Genomic DNA, 20,223 nt, shown 5'->3' with positions numbered 1-20,223 from the left:
CAGCCTCCGCCCTCACCTCCCTTCATCCCGAAAACAAGCGTAGCGGTGCTTTGTTTTAAAAAATATGTCTTTAATCGCTGCACTGAGGAGAGCAAAGGGAGGAAGGGGCTGTCCGAGATCCAACGGAGGGGTTGTGGTGTGAGGAGGGGGCGGCGGCGGCCGCCTCGCCTCAGTCTGTGGACTCCAGCACGGACTCGCTGAGGGCCAGGTCCCAGTAGTGCTCCGCGCCGTGCTTCTTAAAGTGCTCCCGTGCCATGTTCTCTGTGGGGCACTGCTTAAATTTCATTTCGCCGAAGCTGCGGTCCTTCGCTGTGCCCTGGGGGAGGAGAAAAAGGACGCTTTCCCACCCATCTCCGGGAGAAAGTCATGGAAACACGGCTCCCAGCGAATCCGGGAACCCGGGAATAAACACTTTTTCAGGCCGACGCGTGACTACGGGCACGGGCGCTGCGTGGGGGAGATGCACCGAGTTCTGCTACAGCTCAAGAAGTGCTACGGAAAGAGTCGGAGCAGCAGGTTTGCGTCCGATCCACAGCCTCCGAACATCGGTTTCTGCCTCAGCCGCTGTCAGACGGGGCTTTGCTTCCCTCCAGCCTAAGCCCCCCGTACTGAACTACCACTCACCTCCCAAACCAGAGAGCATTTGTTGGTTTTCTTAACGGACTCCTCGTCGGACTCATCATCATCTGAAAAAAAAACAACCAATAAAGCTAATTTTAGTCCCGACGGCAGAGGAAGAGCTGCCTCACCACCCCTCTGCACGCAGTTTTACACTTACCCTCTCCCTTTGTGTTCGATGTTTGCTCATCCCATTTTATTCGATGAAGCATAAGACGTTTGAATTTCTTCTGTGCTTTCGGGCCTGAGGAGAATCGAGACTCAACATTCACAAAAAATCCTCTAACTTTCAGTTTTTAGGTGGTTCTAAAAAGCAGCAGAAGCCAAACGACGCCCACAAACACTTCCCAGCCGACCAGGCACAGCACACAAAGCGTGGCCAGGCTGATCCAGCACCGACACCCCCGGGGTGGCCAAGCCTTTCCCGCATCCTTTGGCACAGCACTCGGCTCTCGGCCGCCTCGGGATTTCCTGCTGCCAAACAGGCTCTTCAACACCTCGCAAAACTACTTCGAACCGTGCAAACCGTGAGGAACCGCGCCAGACCGAGAGCTGAGGCTCTCCTTGCTCTAAGCATCCGCTCAGAGCATCAGGGATTCAAATCAAGTGCTTTTCCCTTCAACATTGAACGCGCTTAGTTTTTCTAACTGGATTAGTGCGCTCTGCAGTCAGTGCTAACCCCATTAGAGCCGTAATTAAGGGAGTTTCAAACAGCCTCCTTACTTCCTTGTCCTTCCGTAACCCTCAGTCAACATATTTCACGTTAATTTTTGCTAGAGGCAAGCTTTTGAACGCTACGCTGTGACCAAAAGCCTGCCTCGGAAGTCCTCACCTCCTTCTACCACGACCACGTTGACATCTTTGTGTAAAACCACCACGCCTGTTAGGTACAGCTGGCCAGCGTTCGCCTCGATTTTGAATTTTTTTGCTGGATTGCTCAAGTTTCTGACCCTAAGGATAGGATAAAAGAAAAAAAAAAAAAAAAGTTTGTGGGAAAACAGAACTATAATCACCAGCCTAGGAGCTCCCTACCCTGCCTCGACTGAGTCCAGCATTTCCTCCTCCAGCTCCTCAGGGGCTTCACTCCCACCTCGCTTGTTATCGGACTGCTCAGAGCGGCTGTGTCCGTCCCTTCCCATTCTCATTCCATTTAGATCTTGAAAGTGTCCTGATTTCTGGACATCAATGTAGCTCTGACAGCTGGGAAATGGCTCTCCTCATCAGAAACTTCAATCCCAGCTGAAATGCTCCAAACCTGACATGTTTCTAGCGCTTGGCTGTAACAGGACATCCTGTTAAGGACAGAGTTTTACCGGACACGTCTTTTAGGACAGTGTAATCCCTACAGGCCGGGATTCTTTAACGCATGATGGAAACCTGAGGAGCAGGGGCACAGTCCTGCTACTGAAGGCTGCTCCTCTCTACCAGCACGTTTCTATAGGGCATTTACAGGTTTATTTAGAAAGAGACGCACGGCGAACCATCTGCCGAGAGCGCCCAGCCCGGCACTCACCTGTACACGGCTATGTGAACTCCCTGCGAAACGTCTTCTTTCAGCTTTTTAACCTTCTTTGCTTTTCGCTGTTCCGCTGTGAGCTTTCTCGCAGCATTTGCTTCTTCATGAGCTCTGGATGCAAAGAGAGACGCAGCAATAAGCAAAACGCAGCCTATGGTGCACCCGTTACGGCATCGAAACAGATCCTTCTCTTCCTAAGCACAGAATATGCTCCACACATCCCAAAGCAGCTGCAACTCCTGCCTGGATCTCTGCCTGCACCTGCCTGCATTAAAAGCATGTGGGCTTTTTTTAATCCAGCCACCAGTGCAATTCATCCTCAGTCTCTTCCCTGAAAACATTCATTAATAACAACTGCGACGGTGATCGTTCTCACGGTGAGAAACTCGTTTCATACAGGGCACGAGGCCGCTCGCCAGAGGCAAGAGCTGATCACCAAGACCCAGCTCCCCTCGGGGGGGGGCCGTTCAAGGCAGCTGAAATAGGCAACACGCAGAAAATCACACTGCTTCTGCTTTGCTGCGTCACTTCAAGGCTTTCGTTCTCTACAAACAAATGCAGCACCAGCACTAAATCCATCTAAAAATGACAAAAAAAAAAAAGGTACAATGTGCCACCTACTTCTGTCTCTTCGCCATCTGCGCTCTAACGTGAGCTTCGACTTTTGTTGGGTCCTGAACAGCTTCCGTCCCCAGTACTCGCATCAAGTTTGAAATTCTTACTGCAAGGGAAAGGGGAGAGGAGCTGTGAGAGGCTCCTGTCGGACACCGGCTTGCCGTAACGGTAAAGCACAGAAACACCAGGCTTCTAAACCGACCGGACGGGTAGGCATTGGATCACACCGATACGCAGATCCATGCGATTCCGGAGAGGCTGTGCTGCCTGCAGGATTCCCAACCACATCCGCGCTTGGCCATGGCCGTCATTTACCTTTGGGCTCTGGCGGCGGCATCAGGCCCAGCCTGACTTTCTCTTGCAGCTCCTTCTGCGCTTCTCTCCGAGTCTGTCGCCGTAATTTCTTCTGCTCTTTCTTAGTTAAATAAACACCCAGGGTCACTGGTGTGTCACTGTCCACTGGGAAGAGAAATGAGGCAAGATAAACATAAATCTGCTTTTGAAGAAAGAGAAAGTAACGCCTGCAACCGTTACACCCGTACCACGCTCTGTTATATCCACACTTCATCGAGAAACCCGACCTCTGCAGCGCTGCAGGCTGCACCAAACATGGAACCAGGAAAACAAGATTTGGCTATTTTTTGATTTTACCAAAAAGTAAAATGCTCTATGGTTATTTTATGTCCCTTCCTCAGGGCAAGACGGTCAAAACCAACCTGCCGGAGATGAGGAGCTCGTCGATAGGTAAGCAAGCTACTGGTAACCGCTACAGGTTTTATATCAAGTTTCCGAAACCAGGGCAGGGACTCTCCCTCCCGATTTCAGCTATCTTTGCAGAGCCTTCAGACTTATCTTTGCACAATTTTTTCTCCTCACAGGGACGAGAGACACTGGGCTGCAGTGCTACAAGCGGGGGCTTGCGTGCTGGTTCACCCCACCAAGCGCCAGCCACCCGGGGTGTTTTCTGCCTAGTTTAACAGCAAAGTCGACCGAAACTGGGGCAGTACCTGGCGGGTTGAGCTGCGCTGGGTGCTCCACGAGGTTTGTGATCCCAAAGTACTCGTCTCTCTTTGAGGACGTTCCACCTTTTCTAGAAAGGAGAGAGTTGGGCGTCATTGCAAATCTCTCAGCCTCAATTCCTGCGTTCCCTTAAGCACAAGCCATGAAAAAAAACCCCCAACGCTTCCCTTGGGCCAGCTGTGGCGGGCCTGCGACGCACAGAAATCCCTACCAAGCACAGATCAGAGCTTGATGTGCTGAAGGAGACACGCGGTGACGTCGTATTAATGCACAGGTGTCTCCCCCAGTGGAATATCCACCCACATTTCACAGTTAGGAGGCGGGTTTCCCACAACTCTGCCGTGAACCAGACTCGTACAGAACACTCGCTCATGCTTGGAAAAAAACGAAACCAATGCACACCACCAACTCTGGGCCAAAAAAATCCCCCTAACTCTATGGCAGTCACCTTCTGAGGAACGCTGCCTGCAACGAGGGAGAAGGGCAGCCGCCTACCACCAGCTCCAAGAAACGTTGGGAGCAAACCTAGCGCCCACCTGGATCTCGGAGAGGAGGGAGGTGGAATTTGATAGCTCAAGCAGATACGTCTGGCCTGATCTACCCCAAGTGCTCAACAGACCACCGTCTCACCCCCGAGAAGCTCCCCGAGTTTCCTCCTGCGGCAGAGCGATCCAAAACGGGCGAGTAAACTACTTACAAGTCGAGGCCGTTAGGGATGATGTAGGAGTCCCACCACTCGATCTCCGGGATCTCCCCCTCTTTCAGCTCCTTCTTCGGGGTGATAAGAGCCAACTTGGTGGAAGTGTGTATCCCCGTCTTCCTGGCAGCCTGCGAGATCTCTGCCTGCAGTTTTTCTAGTTGAGCCTGAGAACAAGGAGAGGAAAATGGCACATAAAGGTCACTGCAAAATAGCACAACCTTCAGGAAAAGCACAATACGTATGCACCTGCTGATTTGGTGTTTTTTTTGTTTTATTTGTTTGTTGTTTTTTTATTTTAAAACAATCTGAAGCAGACCACAGAAGAAACCACACAGCACAGGACGGTGGAGTGCTTTTGCAGCAGCTCACAAACTTGCCAAAAATCTGCTCTTATTACTGAGCCTTCTAGGAGCACGGAACGATCCCAAAGGAATGTCTCCCTCGGCATCATATCCCTGGACTTTTCTGTCTAATGAAGCTGTTCTCTCCCCTTCTCCCCAGGAATTTGGGCATTTTACCAAGATTCCTTTCAATCTCCACCTCCAGGGTGATCACTTCTGTGGAAGGAACACTCGGCCAGAAAATGATCTATTCTCTTTGGAAATTGTCAATCTTTTGTCAAAAAAAAATAGATTTTGTCTGTCATCAAGTGAAGCCAGCTGTAAGAAAACGCTTTCCGCACACACGTTCTAACGTGGATGCCTGCCTTTCCAACAAGAACGGTGTTGACCGAAAAGTTTCAGGTGACTTTACTGCAAAGCTTCTTAGTCAAAGCCAACACGGCATCCCTTCACATCCCAGGAGAGGAGAATCAACTCCCCTCCCGAACCGAACCCTCACTTCCGTGCTGTCAGTTAGCATGGCAAGACCTCAAATACCTTCGTTCGCAACCTCTGGGCAATTTTCTCAAATTTGCCTTTTTCATGGAACTTAAAGGTGCGTTTCTGACGCTGGGCTGGGGTTATGGAGACCCGGGGGTCAAAGTAAGTGTTCGACTCCATATCTTCCGAGGGCTTTTCTTTAAGCTGCTGTTTGAACTGCTCTCTCTTCACAGCTCTGATGTTTGCTTTTAGGGTTGGCATGCGGTGAGTCAACTCAATCTCTTTACCAGTCGCATCAACAGTTCGGCCTTGCTCATCCAAGATCAGTGGCGTAGGCTTTGTCTGATCCTTCAGCTCCACTTTCCTGGTGGCAAGACAAGATACGTCGCATTAAAAGGCGATTAATTCAAAGGAAACGGGAGCCTCCTGCCCACAGTAAGCACCAAACCAGCCCACGACTTGTGAAAGGCCTCCTCGTAACGTTAAATCTCATCTATGCCGCCAGAAAGGACTCAAATCTCGTGTGCAGAAGCTGGGAGTCTTACCCACGGAAGGAGTAACCTCCATTTCACCTCTTTAATATAAAACGTGTTCCTTCAGCAGCCATTAAGGCCACTGCTAGGGAACCAACAGCGCTGGAGGAACCTGCGGTCAGACCCTCCATCGGCATTCTGGCGTTAGGCTCGTCAGGATTACGGAGCAAACGGCGGGTACTCACGGCGGCGCGATCCCCATCGCGTGCAGGTTGGCCAGCCCCACCATGTTGGCGTTGCCGATGAGCCCTGGTTTCAAGGCCAGCTGAGCCTGGATTCGGGCCTGCAGCTCCGCGGCTTTCCTGGCCTTCTCAATGGCGTCGTTCATGAACGTCGCTGCCTGGGAGGGCTGGATCGTGTTGCCGATGGGGAGACGTTCCGATTGGGATGAAGAAGAAATTTTTGGCTGTCAACAGAGAAAGATGTTTTGTTACGTGCCTGTTCCAGCACACCTAAGTCACCATGTCATAGCCGAAACGGGGACCACGGGATTTGCCTGTTGCTTGCGGTAGGTACCTGTGGTGTTGGAGGACTGATGAAACTCAGCTGCTTTTTCCTCTCTTCAATCTGCCGGGTGGCTGCCTCCATCATCTGTTTGATCTGTGGAAAGAACATTGGAGAGTCACTTTTTCTTCCCTCTATCAGGAGGGGAGAAGGGGTCCTCAGCACCCTTTTACAGCTGCAAACGCAGGCAAGCCAGCTTAGCGAGAACAGAATTGTATCAAACTGCTCCAGTCAACAACCTCCAGCTGTAGAGAAGGAATCCAACAGCGCAGGCGCTTTCTACCAAGACCGCTCGCTCCAGCTTATGGGAAGAGAACATCCAAACTTTCCTCACTGGAAGGCTTCGCATTATCGTTAGCCTAACGCACAAGCGGCAGCGAGCCTTGCAAATCGAACACGGGCAACGACTGCAGCAAGCAAAGGACAGTCAAAAGCAACTTGCCATTTGCTCGCTTAGCTCGTGATATGAATTAAGATAAAGTAAACTCTAAACTGTGTTGGAATTAAAGATCTCGGGCATGGGCAGCTCCGTTCCAGGGCAGAGCTCGTGTAACCCAGCCTAGCAGACTGACCTGTAGCTTGGTCAACATCCCAGGGCTCTCTGACGGCGGGCCTGGAATGACCTCAGGCTCATCCTCGACCTCCTCGAACCGCGGTATGCGCCGCTTCTTGACGCCAGAAGATTCCTTGGATACCTCAGAGTCATCACCAAACACATCCTAATGTGAAAGGAGAGAAGGATAAAACCGTGGTTAAAAACAAAGAGTTCTCCTCACGGCCACTGTTTAAGACGAGAAACCACCAGGCGGATCAGATCCGGCACTGTACGGTCAGCACTGCGCTGTGGTTCGGAGCTTCCAGGGCGGCACTCGCAGGCTGATCTTACTGGAAATCCCGCGTGAAGCCTGTGCCCTGGTCCCCCACCAGAGAAGCATCAATGATGATCCATGCAAGAGCTTGAAGGACAGGAGACATCGCAGGGATGCGCCTGTGTAAAAGCCACCATCGTTCTCTCAGGCGGTCAAAAAGCTTTTTGGCACCGAGGAGATTTAAGGTCTCGCTCAGCTACCCGGAGAGAGGGAAAAAGCCAGCCCACAAGCTGACCTGACTGGGCTAAAATGGTTTCCACGTCTTCCGCCAACTTCAGAGGGTCTGATGAAGGATGCTGCGCTGTCCTACCACGTCCTCCCCAAAAGGAGGCTGCAGCCCCAGCCCCGGGGCGGGACACCTGCGGCATTCCCTCACGCTCCGACCCAGCCGACTCCAGCTCGGATCCAAAGACGCCGCACTCCAACTGAGCCGCTCCGGAGAAGCGCAGCTCGGAGAGCAGGCGGAGCAACGACCACGCTGATGGACTCGCATGCAGCGTGAGGGTCACAAAACAAACGGCGAGGCGAGCTTTACACCGAGCTCTGGTCAAGCGCGCCCCAGCTCGTGAGACTGCGGCCACGGATTTCATCTAGTCAGTGCCTGCTTTGTGTAGGGTAAACTGGATTTGTCCATGCGACTGTGTTACTGTAGTGTGTGTGTGTGTGTGTGCGTGCGTCAAGGTGTTATTTGAAAAGAAAATATACACACCGGTTGTAAGCGTTAGTTGCAATCCCTTCTTCACTATAACGGTTCATATTCTACAAGGACACTTCCTCATCCAGACACAGGTACTTCTTGGAAAACCTACAAGTTCAAGAGAAAGGACTTGCCCATAGTATAAAGTGTGTAAACCATTACGTTTTAGTTCCTGAAACTTCCCAAGCAACGACCTACCCCACAAGAGTTAACCAAGGAGAGAGAAGGCAGGCCAGGCAGCGCGCTGAAGACAGCTAACACGACCAGCAAGCAGCGTTCCGAATTCATCCGCTGCTCGTTGCTGCAAGAGCTAAGTGTGCAAATGCAAATTCAACTCTAAAACCTGCCCTGGGGTAGGGGAGGAAGTCAGTCTGCAAGCACGACCGCGATCTGACGGCCTCACTAGGCCACCTCGTGTTACAGCAGGGTCAGGATGCATCTAGATCTTGATGGACAACCTCCAAGAAAGGGAATTCCGGAGAGAGGGGCTGACGATTTGGCAGGCGGAAGGCCTGTCCCCAGGCCAGGAGCCAAGAGAAGAGGACGGGTCTGCTCTGCCGCTTCCCAGCCCCGCTTTCGGGTCAGCTGGGAAGCCGAGAACACCATTAATCCCCTGTGGTCACACGAGACACCCCAGCAGACGCTTCACTGGAGAAGAATCGCCTGCTCCGCACCCAGCCCCATCCCTGCTCCGCTCTGCCAGCGCAAGATCCCCTCTGCGACAGGCGGCTGCTCCCTCCCTTCCCCCCGTCCTGCAGCGCGCTGGCCACGGCCACCAGGAAGATGAGGACAAGCCAGCCCGCAGGCAGGCGCAATCCGAATTAAATTTCTGAAGAAAAGTGGGATCCGCAGGCGTCAGCTGTGCCACGGGGCTGCAAGAGTCACCCCGCCAGGCTGCAGCCTGCAGTCCTGCCACCGCGAAGCACCAAGCAGCGATGGGATCGACGACGTCCCTCTCTCTGCCATCTCCCCAAGAGGCCAAAAGCAAGAGGGTCGAGGGGAGCAGCCAGGATCCGCCGGCCTAGCCGAAACCTCGCTTTCGAACGGCCCCGTGGCAGCTCGGCGCAGCGTGTGGCCGTGCCAGCCCCCTACCCCAATTAAAGCGGAACCGCAGCACGGAAATAACTTGAAAGACGCTTATTGGCACCTCTGTTGTGACCAAGAAAGCTGCAGAAGACCGAAGCCCGCTCTCAGGGGGCTGGGACATGTGAACCCAAACCTCTCCAGATCAGTAAATCGGGTTGCGCTGCTGCTGCTCGGGCTGTACCAGCTCCGCAGGATGGAAGCCGTTTTAACGCGCCGTTCCCTAACCAGTGACTGGACCTGGACCCGGAGGAGACCCTTCTCTGGCACCAGTTAAAGCCTCAGCCAGGCAGTGGGAGAAAAAACCAGTTTCTAACAGAAAATAGGGAGGGAGAGCAGCTGTCTCCCAACACATCTGAAGAGATCCAAATCCCCAAAAGGATTATTCTAGCTCCCTGAGGTTAAGTGCTGACTAAAACCGTCACAGAGAAACACAGATTGCCATAAAAAAGGAACCTCAGAAAAAGTGAAAGGGAACTTACTTTGCAAGCGGGGAGCCGCAGGGAGAGTAGCCCCTTTTAAACTCGGAATGCGAGTGATGGAAAAAATGCAATTCCAGAAGATGGCGAGTAAAGTCTTCAAGAGAAGAAAGGAGGTGAAAACAGGTTTGGATGCACGAGACTTCCACCATCCCAGCCAAGCGTTCGATGGGAGAAACACCAGAGCGCGATTAAATCCCTGCTGTAATTAACCTTGTGCTACGACGGGGCTTGTCAAAAACCACCCTGTGTTGATTCCGGATGGAAAAAAGAGAATGAAAACCCAGTGGATCACCCACCACGGAGCCCCACGCGCTTGCTGACGGGGAGAGCCGGCTGGCAGAGCGAAACGCGGCGCGTCTAGGCAAGGAAGAGCAACGGGATGCTGCCGGGAGCGCCTACCCCAGCGAAAACACAGCACCACCACCGCGACGGTACAGAAACCGGAGAGATGGAGCCCTGCGAAGTTACCCCGCTGCACGAGCCTGGCGGAGATTGTTAAAGAAACCAAAAGCCCAAGCTTCCACCTTGGCGCTACCTCATCCGAAGGTAAAGAGAACCGCAAGGTAAAGGCTCACACACTTCATCATGGAGAAAGGTCTTTTCTCTTGAACTTTAAGCATTACGAGATGTACCTCTCTGGAAGAGGAAAGTGTGGCAGAGTACCGGTGCTGCCTCCACGGCCACCAAACCACAGGAGAAAAAAAAATAAAAAAGGCAATCAATACTCAATAATCACCTTCAGCTCTCGTTTCCGGTTCCGGTCGCTGTTGGATTTGGAGTGCCTGGAGCTTCGGCCTTCCTCCACCGCTTCAAAGAGCTTGTCCACGAATCGCAGGGTGGAATCGTCAAGAAAGGGCTTGAGGTGGTCTGGAAAAGAGGAGGAGTTGTGTAAACGGCAGAATTCACTGCGTGGGACGAGCAGGAGAATGGAATTCGCAGAGCCTTCGGCAAAGCTGTAAAACACTTATTTAAAGGTGGATTTAACCCTACTAATGCAGCGGGGCCTGCGGCCTGGGCTCCAGAAGCCTCCGCGATCTGCGAGTCCTGTTGGCAGGAGCTTTCAGCTCTGAAGGATTAAGGCAGTCCAGGCCTCGACTAGAAAAAATTAGGGCTCTAATGGTCAAAAAACCCCGCCACGGGTTAAATTACCATTTTCAATTCCTTTAGAAAAAGAGGCCTTAAATTCATTTTTACTTCCTTGGGTTTTGTAACGTATTCCAAGGCTTTTGATCGCATCCCACCTGTCCGCGTAGATTTGCATGCACTCCCCTCATCGCGGCCGAGTGGGAATCACCCCTACGTACACTCGAGAGCTTCCAGGTCTGGGGGTTTTGGTTTGTTTTATAAAACTAGCTCAACACAAACCAGATTTCACACCTGCAGGGATGGCGTTCGCCCCCCAGACGCTGCCAGCCACCACCGAAACCACGACCTGCCACGCAGCCCAGCTCTAGGTCGGTCTTTTGGGAATAGAGGGAGCGAGTTTAAATCTGATTTGAGGCTATTTTAAGGCTATCTGAGGCTTTGTGTGCACCTATTTTCTCTGTCGAGGGGGTCTGACCACCTCTACGAACCGGGCTGGAGCCCGCGGGACGTACCGGCCGCTTTCTTTTTGTCCATGCCCTTGCCGACGCAGTTCAGCGCTGCGGTGACCACGGTGGGCTCCGAGAACCCCAGGACTCGCTTCACTGTCTTCTCGATCCATGGTTTCAGCTCATCCAATTCCCTTTTGGAGAGCGACATCTTTGCCAGGAGCTGAACTGAATTATTTTTGCTTGTACCTGTAAAGACGACAAACGAGAAAAATCACAGACTAGTAAAATAAAGTATTAGTTTATCGTTTCAGTGCCGCGCTTTTCTCCTTCGTGAGAAAGCTCAGAAACGGTGAAAGCTTTTGGAGATGACTTTTGCTCCCTTATTTTTAAAACGCAGGCTAAAATTAGATGAGCCACACGCCGAGGAAGCGAGGAGCCCGCGACCCGAGCAGACAAGACGCAGCGCCAGGCCCTGTGAAGGGAAATCGTGCTTGCGGATTGCTCTGCAGGGGAAGCCCTGAATGCCTACGTCCCACCAGCCTTCCCTCACGGATGACAGACGGACGGCAAGCACCGCACCCCTCCTCCCCCATCAGGCTCCGCTTCCACGTACAGATCGCCCCCAAACGGGAACGTTTGGTCTCGGGGCGTCCCTTCGCACCTCTCCGAACTTCTCCCCACTCTTTTCGCGGCTGCTGAGCCGGCGACTGACGCGCCTCGAGGCCACAAGTCCGCGCTCGATGTTTCGGAGGCGTGGCTGCGAGCCTGCCTCGCGCAACGCCAGCGAAGCGACGCTTCACGCAGATACAGAAAGACCTCACGCGCACCCGCTCGTCCTTAATTACTCTCTTTCCCATGAGGTTCTCAGAACACGCTCCGCTTCGCTGAGAGTTAAAAATTCAGCACACGCCCGGCTGCCTCTGCGTTCGCTGCTTCAGCCGGCGGCCGCCGAACCCGAAATTGCAGGTTTTTCAAGGCAAAAATTTCTCACCGCTAATCGTGAGCGGTTCTCACGCTGTCAGGCATGGTCTGCAGATGCAATAACGTTTAATTACGCGCCCGGGCTCTAATCTGATTTGGAAACCAAGTCTCCTTTATCTGGAAACAGGAGAAAATCTTCTTAAGGAAATACGTTTGACCTCGGCGTTTCTTCCCGACACGAAAAAGCCTGCAGAGCCCTGATATTAACGGGGGTCTGTTTTAACAGAAATCTCATCAAAGCCGGTTATTATTCCTAAAACTGGGAATTAAGAGCCCGGGCGTTAGTTCTAACGAAGTACTTCTCCATTTGGGGTCTGCGAACGGCAAACTGCAGCCAAGAGCAGTAAATCTACAGGTTTCGAGCAGCGACGCGGGGGCCCGCGCTCCCTCTGGAGACCTCTCACCCCTCTGCAGCCAAAAGCCTGAAAACCTCCCTGGCTGCCTACGTTTTACACCCAGTTTCTCAGAGATATATTAAAAAGCAGCATCAAATACAGCCCAAAAGACTATTATTACTGAATTTCACCTGTAAGTCCTGACTTTGCGGTATGGAACGCTTCGGGACAAAGCCGGAGGTTCAAGACAAGTTGAAATAATTAATTACTACGCTGACGCGTCAATAGGTTCACGCACGGATGCTATTAAAAACAGAACTTGGATAATTAGTGCTTCTTTTAAATGCTATGTTAATCTTCAACTCCTGTAATCTAATAAGGAGGAGCGCAAGGGGTCTAACGGCGTTTCTCTGGGAATAGTGGGATTATCGGGAACGCCTCCATCAGCGCCCTCGGGGGCACGCACGGGTGCTGACAGGGCACCCGGTGGGGAAATAACGCGGGTGTTTGGTGTTAAATGTATATGTATAGGTACCGACCGCCTTCGCCGCGCTATCTGCCAGCCCGGGGAGGAGCCGCTGCTCCCGCGGCGCCGCCGGCAGGACGAGCCGCTGCCTTTGGGGGAAAAAGAGAGGAGTTCGGCTTCCCCGCCTAAAACTCGCCCGCCTGAGGCCCCAGTTCCCGCCGAGGTCGCGGCCCCGGGGAGCCCCCGCTGCCGCACGCCCCGGAGGCGCCTCCGCTCGCCGCCCGGTGCGGGAGATCCCCGGTGGCCCCCGCCCAGCCCGGCCCCGGCTTCTCACCGGTACCGGAGGCCCCGGCTCCGTGCGGCCCGGCGGAGCCCCCGCCACCCCCTCGGTGCGGCCTAGCGCCGGGGGAAGCGGCCTCAGCGCGGAGGGACCGCGGCCGAGCGCTCCGCGCTGGCTGGGACCGGCGCCCGGCCCCGGGGCCGCCTCAGGCGCGGCCTCCCCGGCGCCCCCCCTCCCCTCAGCCGCCTCCTCTCCCTCCCGGCGCCCGCCTCCCCTCACCGGAGCGGGGCGCGGCCCCGGCAGGCCCCGGCCCGGTCGGCGGCGGCCCTGACGGCGACGGGACGTCGGGGCGGAAGCGGAAACGACGGCGCGGCGCCTGCGCGCCCGCTGCCGCGGGGGGTGCCGGGAAGGAGGAGGGCGGGGCGAGCCCTCGGCACCGCCCACGTCACGTGGCTGCAGAACCCGCCCCCGCGCCCTTTTTCCCGCGCGGGAACCGCCGCCATGTGCCGGCGCCGTTCGATCCCCGCCTCATCACCGTAATTAATTAACGCTAAATTAAAAGGCGACGAAGGGGAGGGGCCTTTATTAAACGGGGGCGTGGCTCGCCCCCCCCCTAGCAGCCCAGCCAGGGGTCCTGGCGGCTGCCCCGCGCCAGGAAGCTGATCTTCCGCCCCATCTCGGCGTTGTAGACCCGCCGGCACGCCTCGTAGGCCAGGCGCTGCCGCCGCCGGCACGGCTTCTCGTAGTACCGCCGCCGCCGCACCGCCTCCACCAGGCCGTCGTGCGAGAGGATCCTGGGGGGGGGGGGGGGGGAAGAGACGAGGTGAGAGGTGCCACGCCCCACCCCCGGCACCCCCCCTTTCCGCAGCCGCCCCTCCAGAGCCGAAGCCTTTCTGTGGCAAGGATTTGGTAGCCGCAGGGCTACCGGGGTGGCTTCTGTGAGAAGGTGCTGGGAGCCTCCACTGTGTCTGACAGAGGCGATGCCGCCAGCTCCCCGGCGGACCTGCTGCTGAGCCCATCAGCGATGGTGGCAGTGCCTCTATCAGACACAGGATTGTTTGGGTTGGAAAAGCCCTTTAAGCTCATCGAGTCCAACCGTTAACCCAGCGCTGCCAAGGCCACCACTGACCCATGTCCCCAGGCACCACATCTCCCCGGCTTTTAAATCCCCCCAGGGGTGGGGACTCAGCCCCTGCCCTGGGCAGCCTGGGCCAGGGCCTGACAGCCCTTTGGGGAAGGAATTTTCCCTAATACCCAACCCAAACCTGCCCTGGCGCAGCTTGAGGCCGTTCCCTCTCGTCCCATCGCTTGTTCCTGGGGAGAAGAGACCGACCCCCCCGGCTCCAGCCTCCTTTCAGGCCGTTGCAGAGAGCGATGAGGGCTCCCCTCAGCCTCCTCCTCTCCAGGCTGAGCCCCCCCAGCTCCCCCAGCCGCTCCTCCCCAGCCTTGGGCTCCAGCCCCTGCCCCAGCCTCGCTGCCCTGCTCTGGCCACGCTCCAGCCCCTCCGTGGCCGCCTTGGGGTGAGGGGCCCAGCGCCGAGCACAGCATTCGAGGGGCGGCCTCACCAGTGCCCAGCACAGGGGGACGATCCCTGCCCTGCTCCTGCTGGCCACACTGTTCCTGACACAAGCCAGGATGCCATTGGCCCCCTTGGCCACCTGGGCACACTGCTGGCTCCTGTTCAGCGGCTGGCGACCAGCACCCCCAGGTCCTTTCCTGCTGGGCAGCTCCCAGCCGCTCTCCCCACGCCTCAGCGGTGCCTGGGGTTGTGGTGCCCCCAGTGCAGGACCCGGCCCTGAGCCTTGCTGACCCTCACCCCGTGGCCTGGGCCCCTCGACCCAGCCTGGCCAGGGCCCTCTGCAGAGCCTCCCCGCCCCCCAGCAGATCAACGCTCCCCCCAGCCTGGATAACGTATTTAAGAAGGGGGAAAACAAAAAAACCTGCTGGAAAAAACAGCGGCCGGAGAGAGGCGTGAGAATATGTGAGAGGAACAACTCTGCGGCCACCAAGGTCAGTGAAGGAGGGGGAGCAGCCCCCAGGTGATGAAGACCGTGGTGAGGCAGGCTGTGCCCCCGCAGCCCACGGAGGAGCAGAGATCCCCCCGCAGCCCGCAGAGGGCCCCACACCGGGGCAGGGGGGCGCCCGGAGGAGGCTGCGACCCCGTGGGAAGCCCGCGCTGGAGGAGCTGGTGGAGGGGCTGGCTGCCGCGGGAGGGACCCCCGGCTGGAGCGGGGGAGGAGGAGGAGGAGGAGGAAGGAGCGGCAGAGGCAGCGTGTGATAACTGACCGCAACCCCCATCCCCATCCCCCTGCAGGGAGGAGGGAGCAAAAATGGGGAGTGAAGCTGAGCCCGGGAAGAGGGGAGGGGTGGGGGGAAAGGGTTTTAAGATTTAGTTTTTATTTCTCATTACCCTACTCTGATTTGATGGGCAATAAATTAAATTAATTTCCCTGATTTCAGTCCGTTTTGCCCGTGATGGTAACCGCTGAGTGATCTCCCTGCCCTTATCTCGACCTAGGAGCCTTTCGTTATATTTTGTCTCCCCTGTCCAGGGACAGAGCAGCTTTGGTGGCACCCGGCGTCCAGCCAGCTTCCGATGACACTTTTTATCCCCAAAAAGACACAAAAGGAATCTCCCCCCCTGCAAACACCAGGCACAACTCGGTGCACGCCAGGCTCGGGCTGAGGATAACGAGGAGGGGAGCGAGCGCCCGGGGAGGTTCGTTAGGCTGGGAGAAACGGAGGCGGGTGCCGCGGGTCCCAGCACGACGGGGGGATCATCTCCATCTCCTCCTCCTCCTCCGCTGGAGCCGTCACCGGCCGCCAACCCTCCACACCCCAGCAACACCGCTGCCCCCATCCCTGCCTGCTTTGGTGCTAATTTGGGGTTTTTTTTAATGTATTTTTAATTAAATCCACGTCCGAGGAGGCGTTGGGATGGAAAGCTGGGAAAAGCCTCTAAAAATATACAAGAAACCCCTAAAAACGTACGTTCTGAGCCCAATTCACGGGATAAAACGGGACGAGAGGCCCGCAGGGATGTGCCACAGGGGACTGGCGGGGGAGCACCCCAGCCAACGATTAATTACACCCGTTTTAATTAACGCCATCGTGACGTCCTCAAGCGTCGGGGACCCGCCCGCGCCCCAAAGCCGCCCGGCCCCGGCCCCTCACCTGTTGAGGGCCCCGTAGGCCGCCTCCACGTTGCCGTTCTGCACCATGACGGTGCGGCCCAGGAACCGGAGATGGTTCGCCATGGCGGTGACCGAGCTGCTGCGGGACCGGGGGGGCGGCGGGTAGGACGGGGCGGCTCCGGGACCCCGCACCCCCCCCGGGAACACGGTGGGACCCCCCCCCCCGGGACCAGGCAGGGCCCTGCCCCCCTCACGGGCCGCCCCCCCCGCGGCCGGGCCCGGTACGGGCCCCCCTCCCCTCACGGAAGGACCCGGCCTCCCCCAAACGGACCCGGTAGGGCCCCCCCGCCCCCAGAGGCCCCACCAGAGCCGTCCCGCTCCCGGTCGCGGTCCCTGTCGCGATAGCGGCGGCCCCCCCCCCACCCCACCCCCAGAGGAGCCGCGACCACTCCACTCACCGCCCCGGAACCGGAAGTCGCTACCGGTACAGCGGGGGGCGTGGCTTGGGGCGGGGACGTGGGCGGGGGTTAGTGGGTCGGGATCAGAGGGGGCGGAGCCTGACCTCTGGGGCACGGTGTGAGGGGCGGGGCCTGTCGGGAAGGGGCGTGGCTTAATGAGCGGGGTTAAGGGGCGGGGCCTGGCCCGTGGGGGACAAGGGGCGGGGCTGGGATCTGGGGCACGGGGTCAAGGCTGAGGGTGAAGGTCACAGGGCCAGGGGTCAAGGTCAGGATGTGGGGCAGGGGGCGGGGCCTGGCGATGGGGCGGGGCACCGGGCCCCACGTGGGGCTGTTGAGGGTCCCCAGGCCTGGGCCCCCCCCCAATCCAGCCCTGCCCCACGGGGGGGGGGGACGGGACAGGAGGCACCGCGGGGGTCCCACGGGGGTGACAAGGCCCCCCCCGGTGACAAGGCCCCCCCCAGGGGACAGAGGACACCGGCACCGGGTGGCCCCGGCCGCTCCGGCGGCATTTATTGCTTCCAGCAGGGCCGAGCCGTGGGGCAGCCCCACTTTGGGGGGGGGGAGCAGACGGACACGCACCCCCCGGCCCCCCCACAGCGCCACCCGGGGCGGGGGGAGGGCAGGAGCCCGGCGGGGGGGCCAGCCCCCCGCCCCCGCCCCCCCCCGCCCCGCACCAAGGCACCACGGCCCCGGGGAGGGGGCTCCGCTCCGGCGAAGGCACGCGCGCCCCCCACCATGGGGCTCTGGGGGCTCCCTGGGGGGGGCTGGGGTCCCCCCCCGCCCGCAGGTCTCACTGTCCGCAATTTAAAAAAACCCCAAAACATCCAAAAAAGGCAAAATGCAAGGAAACCAGGAGGAACCCCCCCGGCTCGGGGGGGTCACGCATCCGGCGCTGGGGCGGCGGCGGGGCTCCCGGGCTGGGGGGGGCGCTGGCACCTGGGGTGCCCCCCTCGATGCGACGTCCCTGGCGTCCCCGCGGGGACGGAGGGGGGGGTGTCCCCGGGCAGGCGGCGGCAGCGGGGGGCCCCGGGGGGGCCGGCGGGGGGGCGGCGGCGGAGGAGGAGGGCGGAGGCGGGGGGCGGCTCCGGCGCGGGTTTGGGGGCGACGTGGGGGAACCAGACCCTCAGCATCCCCTCCACCTGCAGCAGCGTCCCCAGGTAGCGGGCGCTGGGGGGACAGAGAGCAGCCGTCACCCCGCTGTGGGGGGGGGGGGGGGGGCACCCCATGGGGGGTGTCCCTTTGCCCCCCCGCCCCACCCCGGGGGCTCTCGGGGGGCCACTCACCCCATTTCGGGCTTCTGCAGGACCCCGATGATCCGCTGGATCCGGTCCATGGCCACGCTCTGCTGGAAGCTGCTCAGCCCTGGGGAACCCCCAAAATCGGTGAGTCCTCCTGGGGGGGGTTTGGGGGGAGGGGGAAGGGGAGGATGGGGGATGGGGGGGGAAAAAGGGGGTCCGGGGGGGAAAAGGGGGGGCAGGCACCCACCTCTGTCGTATCGCCCCCGTTTCAGCCCCTCCAGCAGCTCCGCCAGCGGCCGGATGAAGCCCCGCAGCTCCCGGCACTGCGAGGAAGAGGAGGAGGATGGTGACCCCCGATCCAGACCGGGGAGGGGGTGTCATCCCCCCCACCACCTGTTTCAGGTGGGGAAACTGAGGCAGAGCCGGGCGGAGAGGCGTTCTGGGGTTGGCGCACCCTTCAGGTTTGGGGGTGCTCCTCCATTTTGCTGCCAAAAACTCACTTTTTGGGCAAAAAGTCGGTCGCCGTCGCTGGGAGGGGCGTCCCCCCCATCCCCCTTCCGGGGCCGCTTCCCCCCGCAGGGCGACGGGGGCAATTCGGGGGGTGCTCGGTCCGGCCGTCCCGGTCGTTTGCGGCTCCGCTCGGGTTTTGGGGGGCCCAGGGGGGCGGCGCTCGCCTCGGCCTCGCTGTCGGAGGGACCCCCCGGGCTGGAGGCGGGGGAGCCGCAGGAGCAGGCGCGGGCGGGGGGCTCCATGGCAGGGGGGGCCCCCCCGGGGGAGCCTTTCCCGGGGTTCAGCGCCTGCGGTGCCGCCCGGCCGAGGCCGCCTGGGGGCCAAAAAGAGGGAAAAAGTGGGGAAAATGGGAAAAAATGGGAAATAGAGAAAGCACTGTGCTCCCCCGGGGGGGGGGGTCGTGTCCCCCCGTTGCACCAGGACCCCTCCACCCAGCCCCGGGACCCCCCACCGGGCATCGGGACCCCCATATCCAGCACCGGGACCCCCTACCCAGGGTGGAGACCCCCCACCCAGCCCCGGGACCCCCCACCAGGCACCAGGACCCCCGTATCCAGCACCAGACCCCCCCACACGTCCGGTACCCTCCCCCCCAAGGTGGGGACCCTCCCATCCCCAGCACTGGGACCCCCATAACCAGGACCCCCCAACCGCCCCAGGACCCCCTGCGCAGGATTGGGACCCCCCACCCAGGACCAAGACCCCCCACCCATCACCGGGACCCCCCCAGGACCGGTCTCCCCCCCAGCACCGGGACCCCCTAACCCTCCCGGGGACCCTCCCAGCCCCGGAACCCTCCACCAGGCACCGGGACCCCCCCCAGGACTGGGCCCCCTCTCCCCTGGCACCGGGCCCCCCCCCCCCCCCCCAGGACCGGGACTCCCCCATCTGGTCCCATGCCCCACTCCCAGCACCGGGACCGCCCCCCAGCACCGGGACCCCTCTCCCCCGGCACCGGGCCCCCCCAACCCTCCCGGGGACCCTCCCCCCCCCAGCCCCAGGACCCCCCCGCCGGCCCCGGGTCCCACCTGCTCCCGGCTGCGGCTGCGGCGGTGCCGGTGCCCCGGTGTGGGTGTGGGGGTCCCGGTCCCGGTGTCCCAGTCCCCGTCCCGGTGCCGGCGCCGGTTCCGCCCCGGCTGCTGCGGCCCCACGCGGACACGTGCGCGGCCGCACGTGCCTCCCGCTGGGCCCCGCCCCCCCGCGCTCCCATTGGCCGCCGAGCCCCGGCAGCGGGAGGAGCCTCCGCTTTCCCGCCCCGCCCCTTCGCCCCCATTGGCCCGCGCCGCCGGCGGCGCTGCCCAATGCGGAGGCCGCCCTGCGCTGATTGGCCGGGAGGGCGGGGGCCGCGGCCACGCCCCTCCATGTGGAGACGCGGGGGGACGCGGCGCGGGGCAGCGCCCCCTGGCGGGCGGCGGGGAGCACGAGGCGCCCCCTCACCCCGCCCCCGCCCGGCCCCGCCCCGCCGCCGACCGCCAATGGGTGGCGGCCTGGGCCGCGCGTCACGGCCGGCGCGGCGAATGGGGGAGGAGAGAGGAGCGGGCGGCCACGCCTCGGCGCCGTTACATAATAGGGGAAAGCAGGCGCGTGGGCACCCACGTGGGGGCGGGGCGCGCGCCTGGGCGACGTCAGCGCGCGCCCGGGAGCGCGGGCGGGGCGGGGCGGGGCGGGGCCACCTGGGCGCGCGCCTGGCCGCGGCCCCACCGGGGGCGGGGGGCGCAAAGGGGGCTGGGCTGGGAAAGGGGGCGGGGCTGATAGGCGAGGGGGCGGGGCTGTCGGGCAAGGGGGGGGGGCGGGGAAAAGGGGCGGGGCGAGGGGAGCTTGTGCAGGC

At 59.7% G+C, this 20,223-nt stretch overlaps 3 protein-coding genes across 10 annotated transcripts; all 3 read right to left on the bottom strand.

Moving 5' to 3' along the window:
- Positions 1-49: 49 nt before the first annotated feature.
- Positions 50-13,474, bottom strand: PRPF3 (pre-mRNA processing factor 3). 6 transcript variants are annotated; one of them, XM_087772197.1, is made up of 17 exons: positions 13,335-13,373; positions 12,849-12,924; positions 11,057-11,239; positions 10,195-10,325; positions 6,900-7,046; positions 6,340-6,423; positions 6,009-6,229; positions 5,348-5,654; positions 4,467-4,633; positions 3,757-3,839; positions 3,065-3,208; positions 2,756-2,855; positions 2,132-2,245; positions 1,451-1,569; positions 779-862; positions 625-686; positions 50-316 (listed from the first exon to the last, which is right to left on the bottom strand). In XM_087772197.1, the coding sequence occupies exons 3-17, from the start codon at positions 11,199-11,201 to the stop codon at positions 170-172; spliced, it is 2,055 nt and encodes a 684-aa protein (XP_087628323.1). In that variant the 5' UTR covers positions 11,202-11,239; positions 12,849-12,924; positions 13,335-13,373; the 3' UTR covers positions 50-169. The 6 variants fall into 6 exon arrangements, with proteins under 6 accessions (XP_087628323.1, XP_087628321.1, XP_087628326.1 ...); XM_087772195.1 differs by lacking the exon at positions 13,335-13,373 and adding an exon at positions 12,501-12,612 and having other exon boundaries at positions 12,849-12,930; XM_087772200.1 differs by lacking the exon at positions 12,849-12,924 and having other exon boundaries at positions 13,335-13,474.
- A 136-nt stretch (positions 13,475-13,610) lies between these two features.
- Positions 13,611-16,698, bottom strand: MRPS21 (mitochondrial ribosomal protein S21). 3 transcript variants are annotated; one of them, XM_087772202.1, is made up of 3 exons: positions 16,648-16,698; positions 16,230-16,328; positions 13,611-13,849 (listed from the first exon to the last, which is right to left on the bottom strand). In XM_087772202.1, exons 2-3 carry the CDS (start codon positions 16,310-16,312, stop codon positions 13,669-13,671), a joined length of 264 nt encoding a protein of 87 aa, XP_087628328.1. In that variant the 5' UTR covers positions 16,313-16,328; positions 16,648-16,698; the 3' UTR covers positions 13,611-13,668. The 3 variants fall into 3 exon arrangements, with proteins under 3 accessions (XP_087628328.1, XP_087628329.1, XP_087628327.1); XM_087772203.1 differs by having other exon boundaries at positions 16,230-16,325; XM_087772201.1 differs by lacking the exon at positions 16,648-16,698 and having other exon boundaries at positions 16,230-16,461.
- Positions 16,699-17,133: 435 nt separating this feature from the next.
- On the bottom strand, positions 17,134-19,552 carry CIART (circadian associated repressor of transcription). Its single transcript, XM_087772557.1, has 5 exons — positions 19,424-19,552; positions 18,386-18,708; positions 18,133-18,208; positions 17,931-18,009; positions 17,134-17,814 (listed from the first exon to the last, which is right to left on the bottom strand). The coding sequence occupies exons 2-5, from the start codon at positions 18,635-18,637 to the stop codon at positions 17,526-17,528; spliced, it is 696 nt and encodes a 231-aa protein (XP_087628683.1). The 5' UTR covers positions 18,638-18,708; positions 19,424-19,552; the 3' UTR covers positions 17,134-17,525.
- Positions 19,553-20,223: the final 671 nt, after the last annotated feature.

Source organism: Nipponia nippon, unplaced genomic scaffold (genome assembly GCF_047370975.1).
Source record: "Nipponia nippon isolate SJK-2023a ecotype South Korea unplaced genomic scaffold, ASM4737097v1 scaffold_36, whole genome shotgun sequence".
In the NCBI taxonomy this organism is placed as follows: Eukaryota; Metazoa; Chordata; class Aves; order Pelecaniformes; family Threskiornithidae; genus Nipponia; species Nipponia nippon.
The sequence above is the reverse complement of the archived record's forward strand: the minus strand, read 5'-3'. Positions and strand labels throughout refer to the sequence as shown.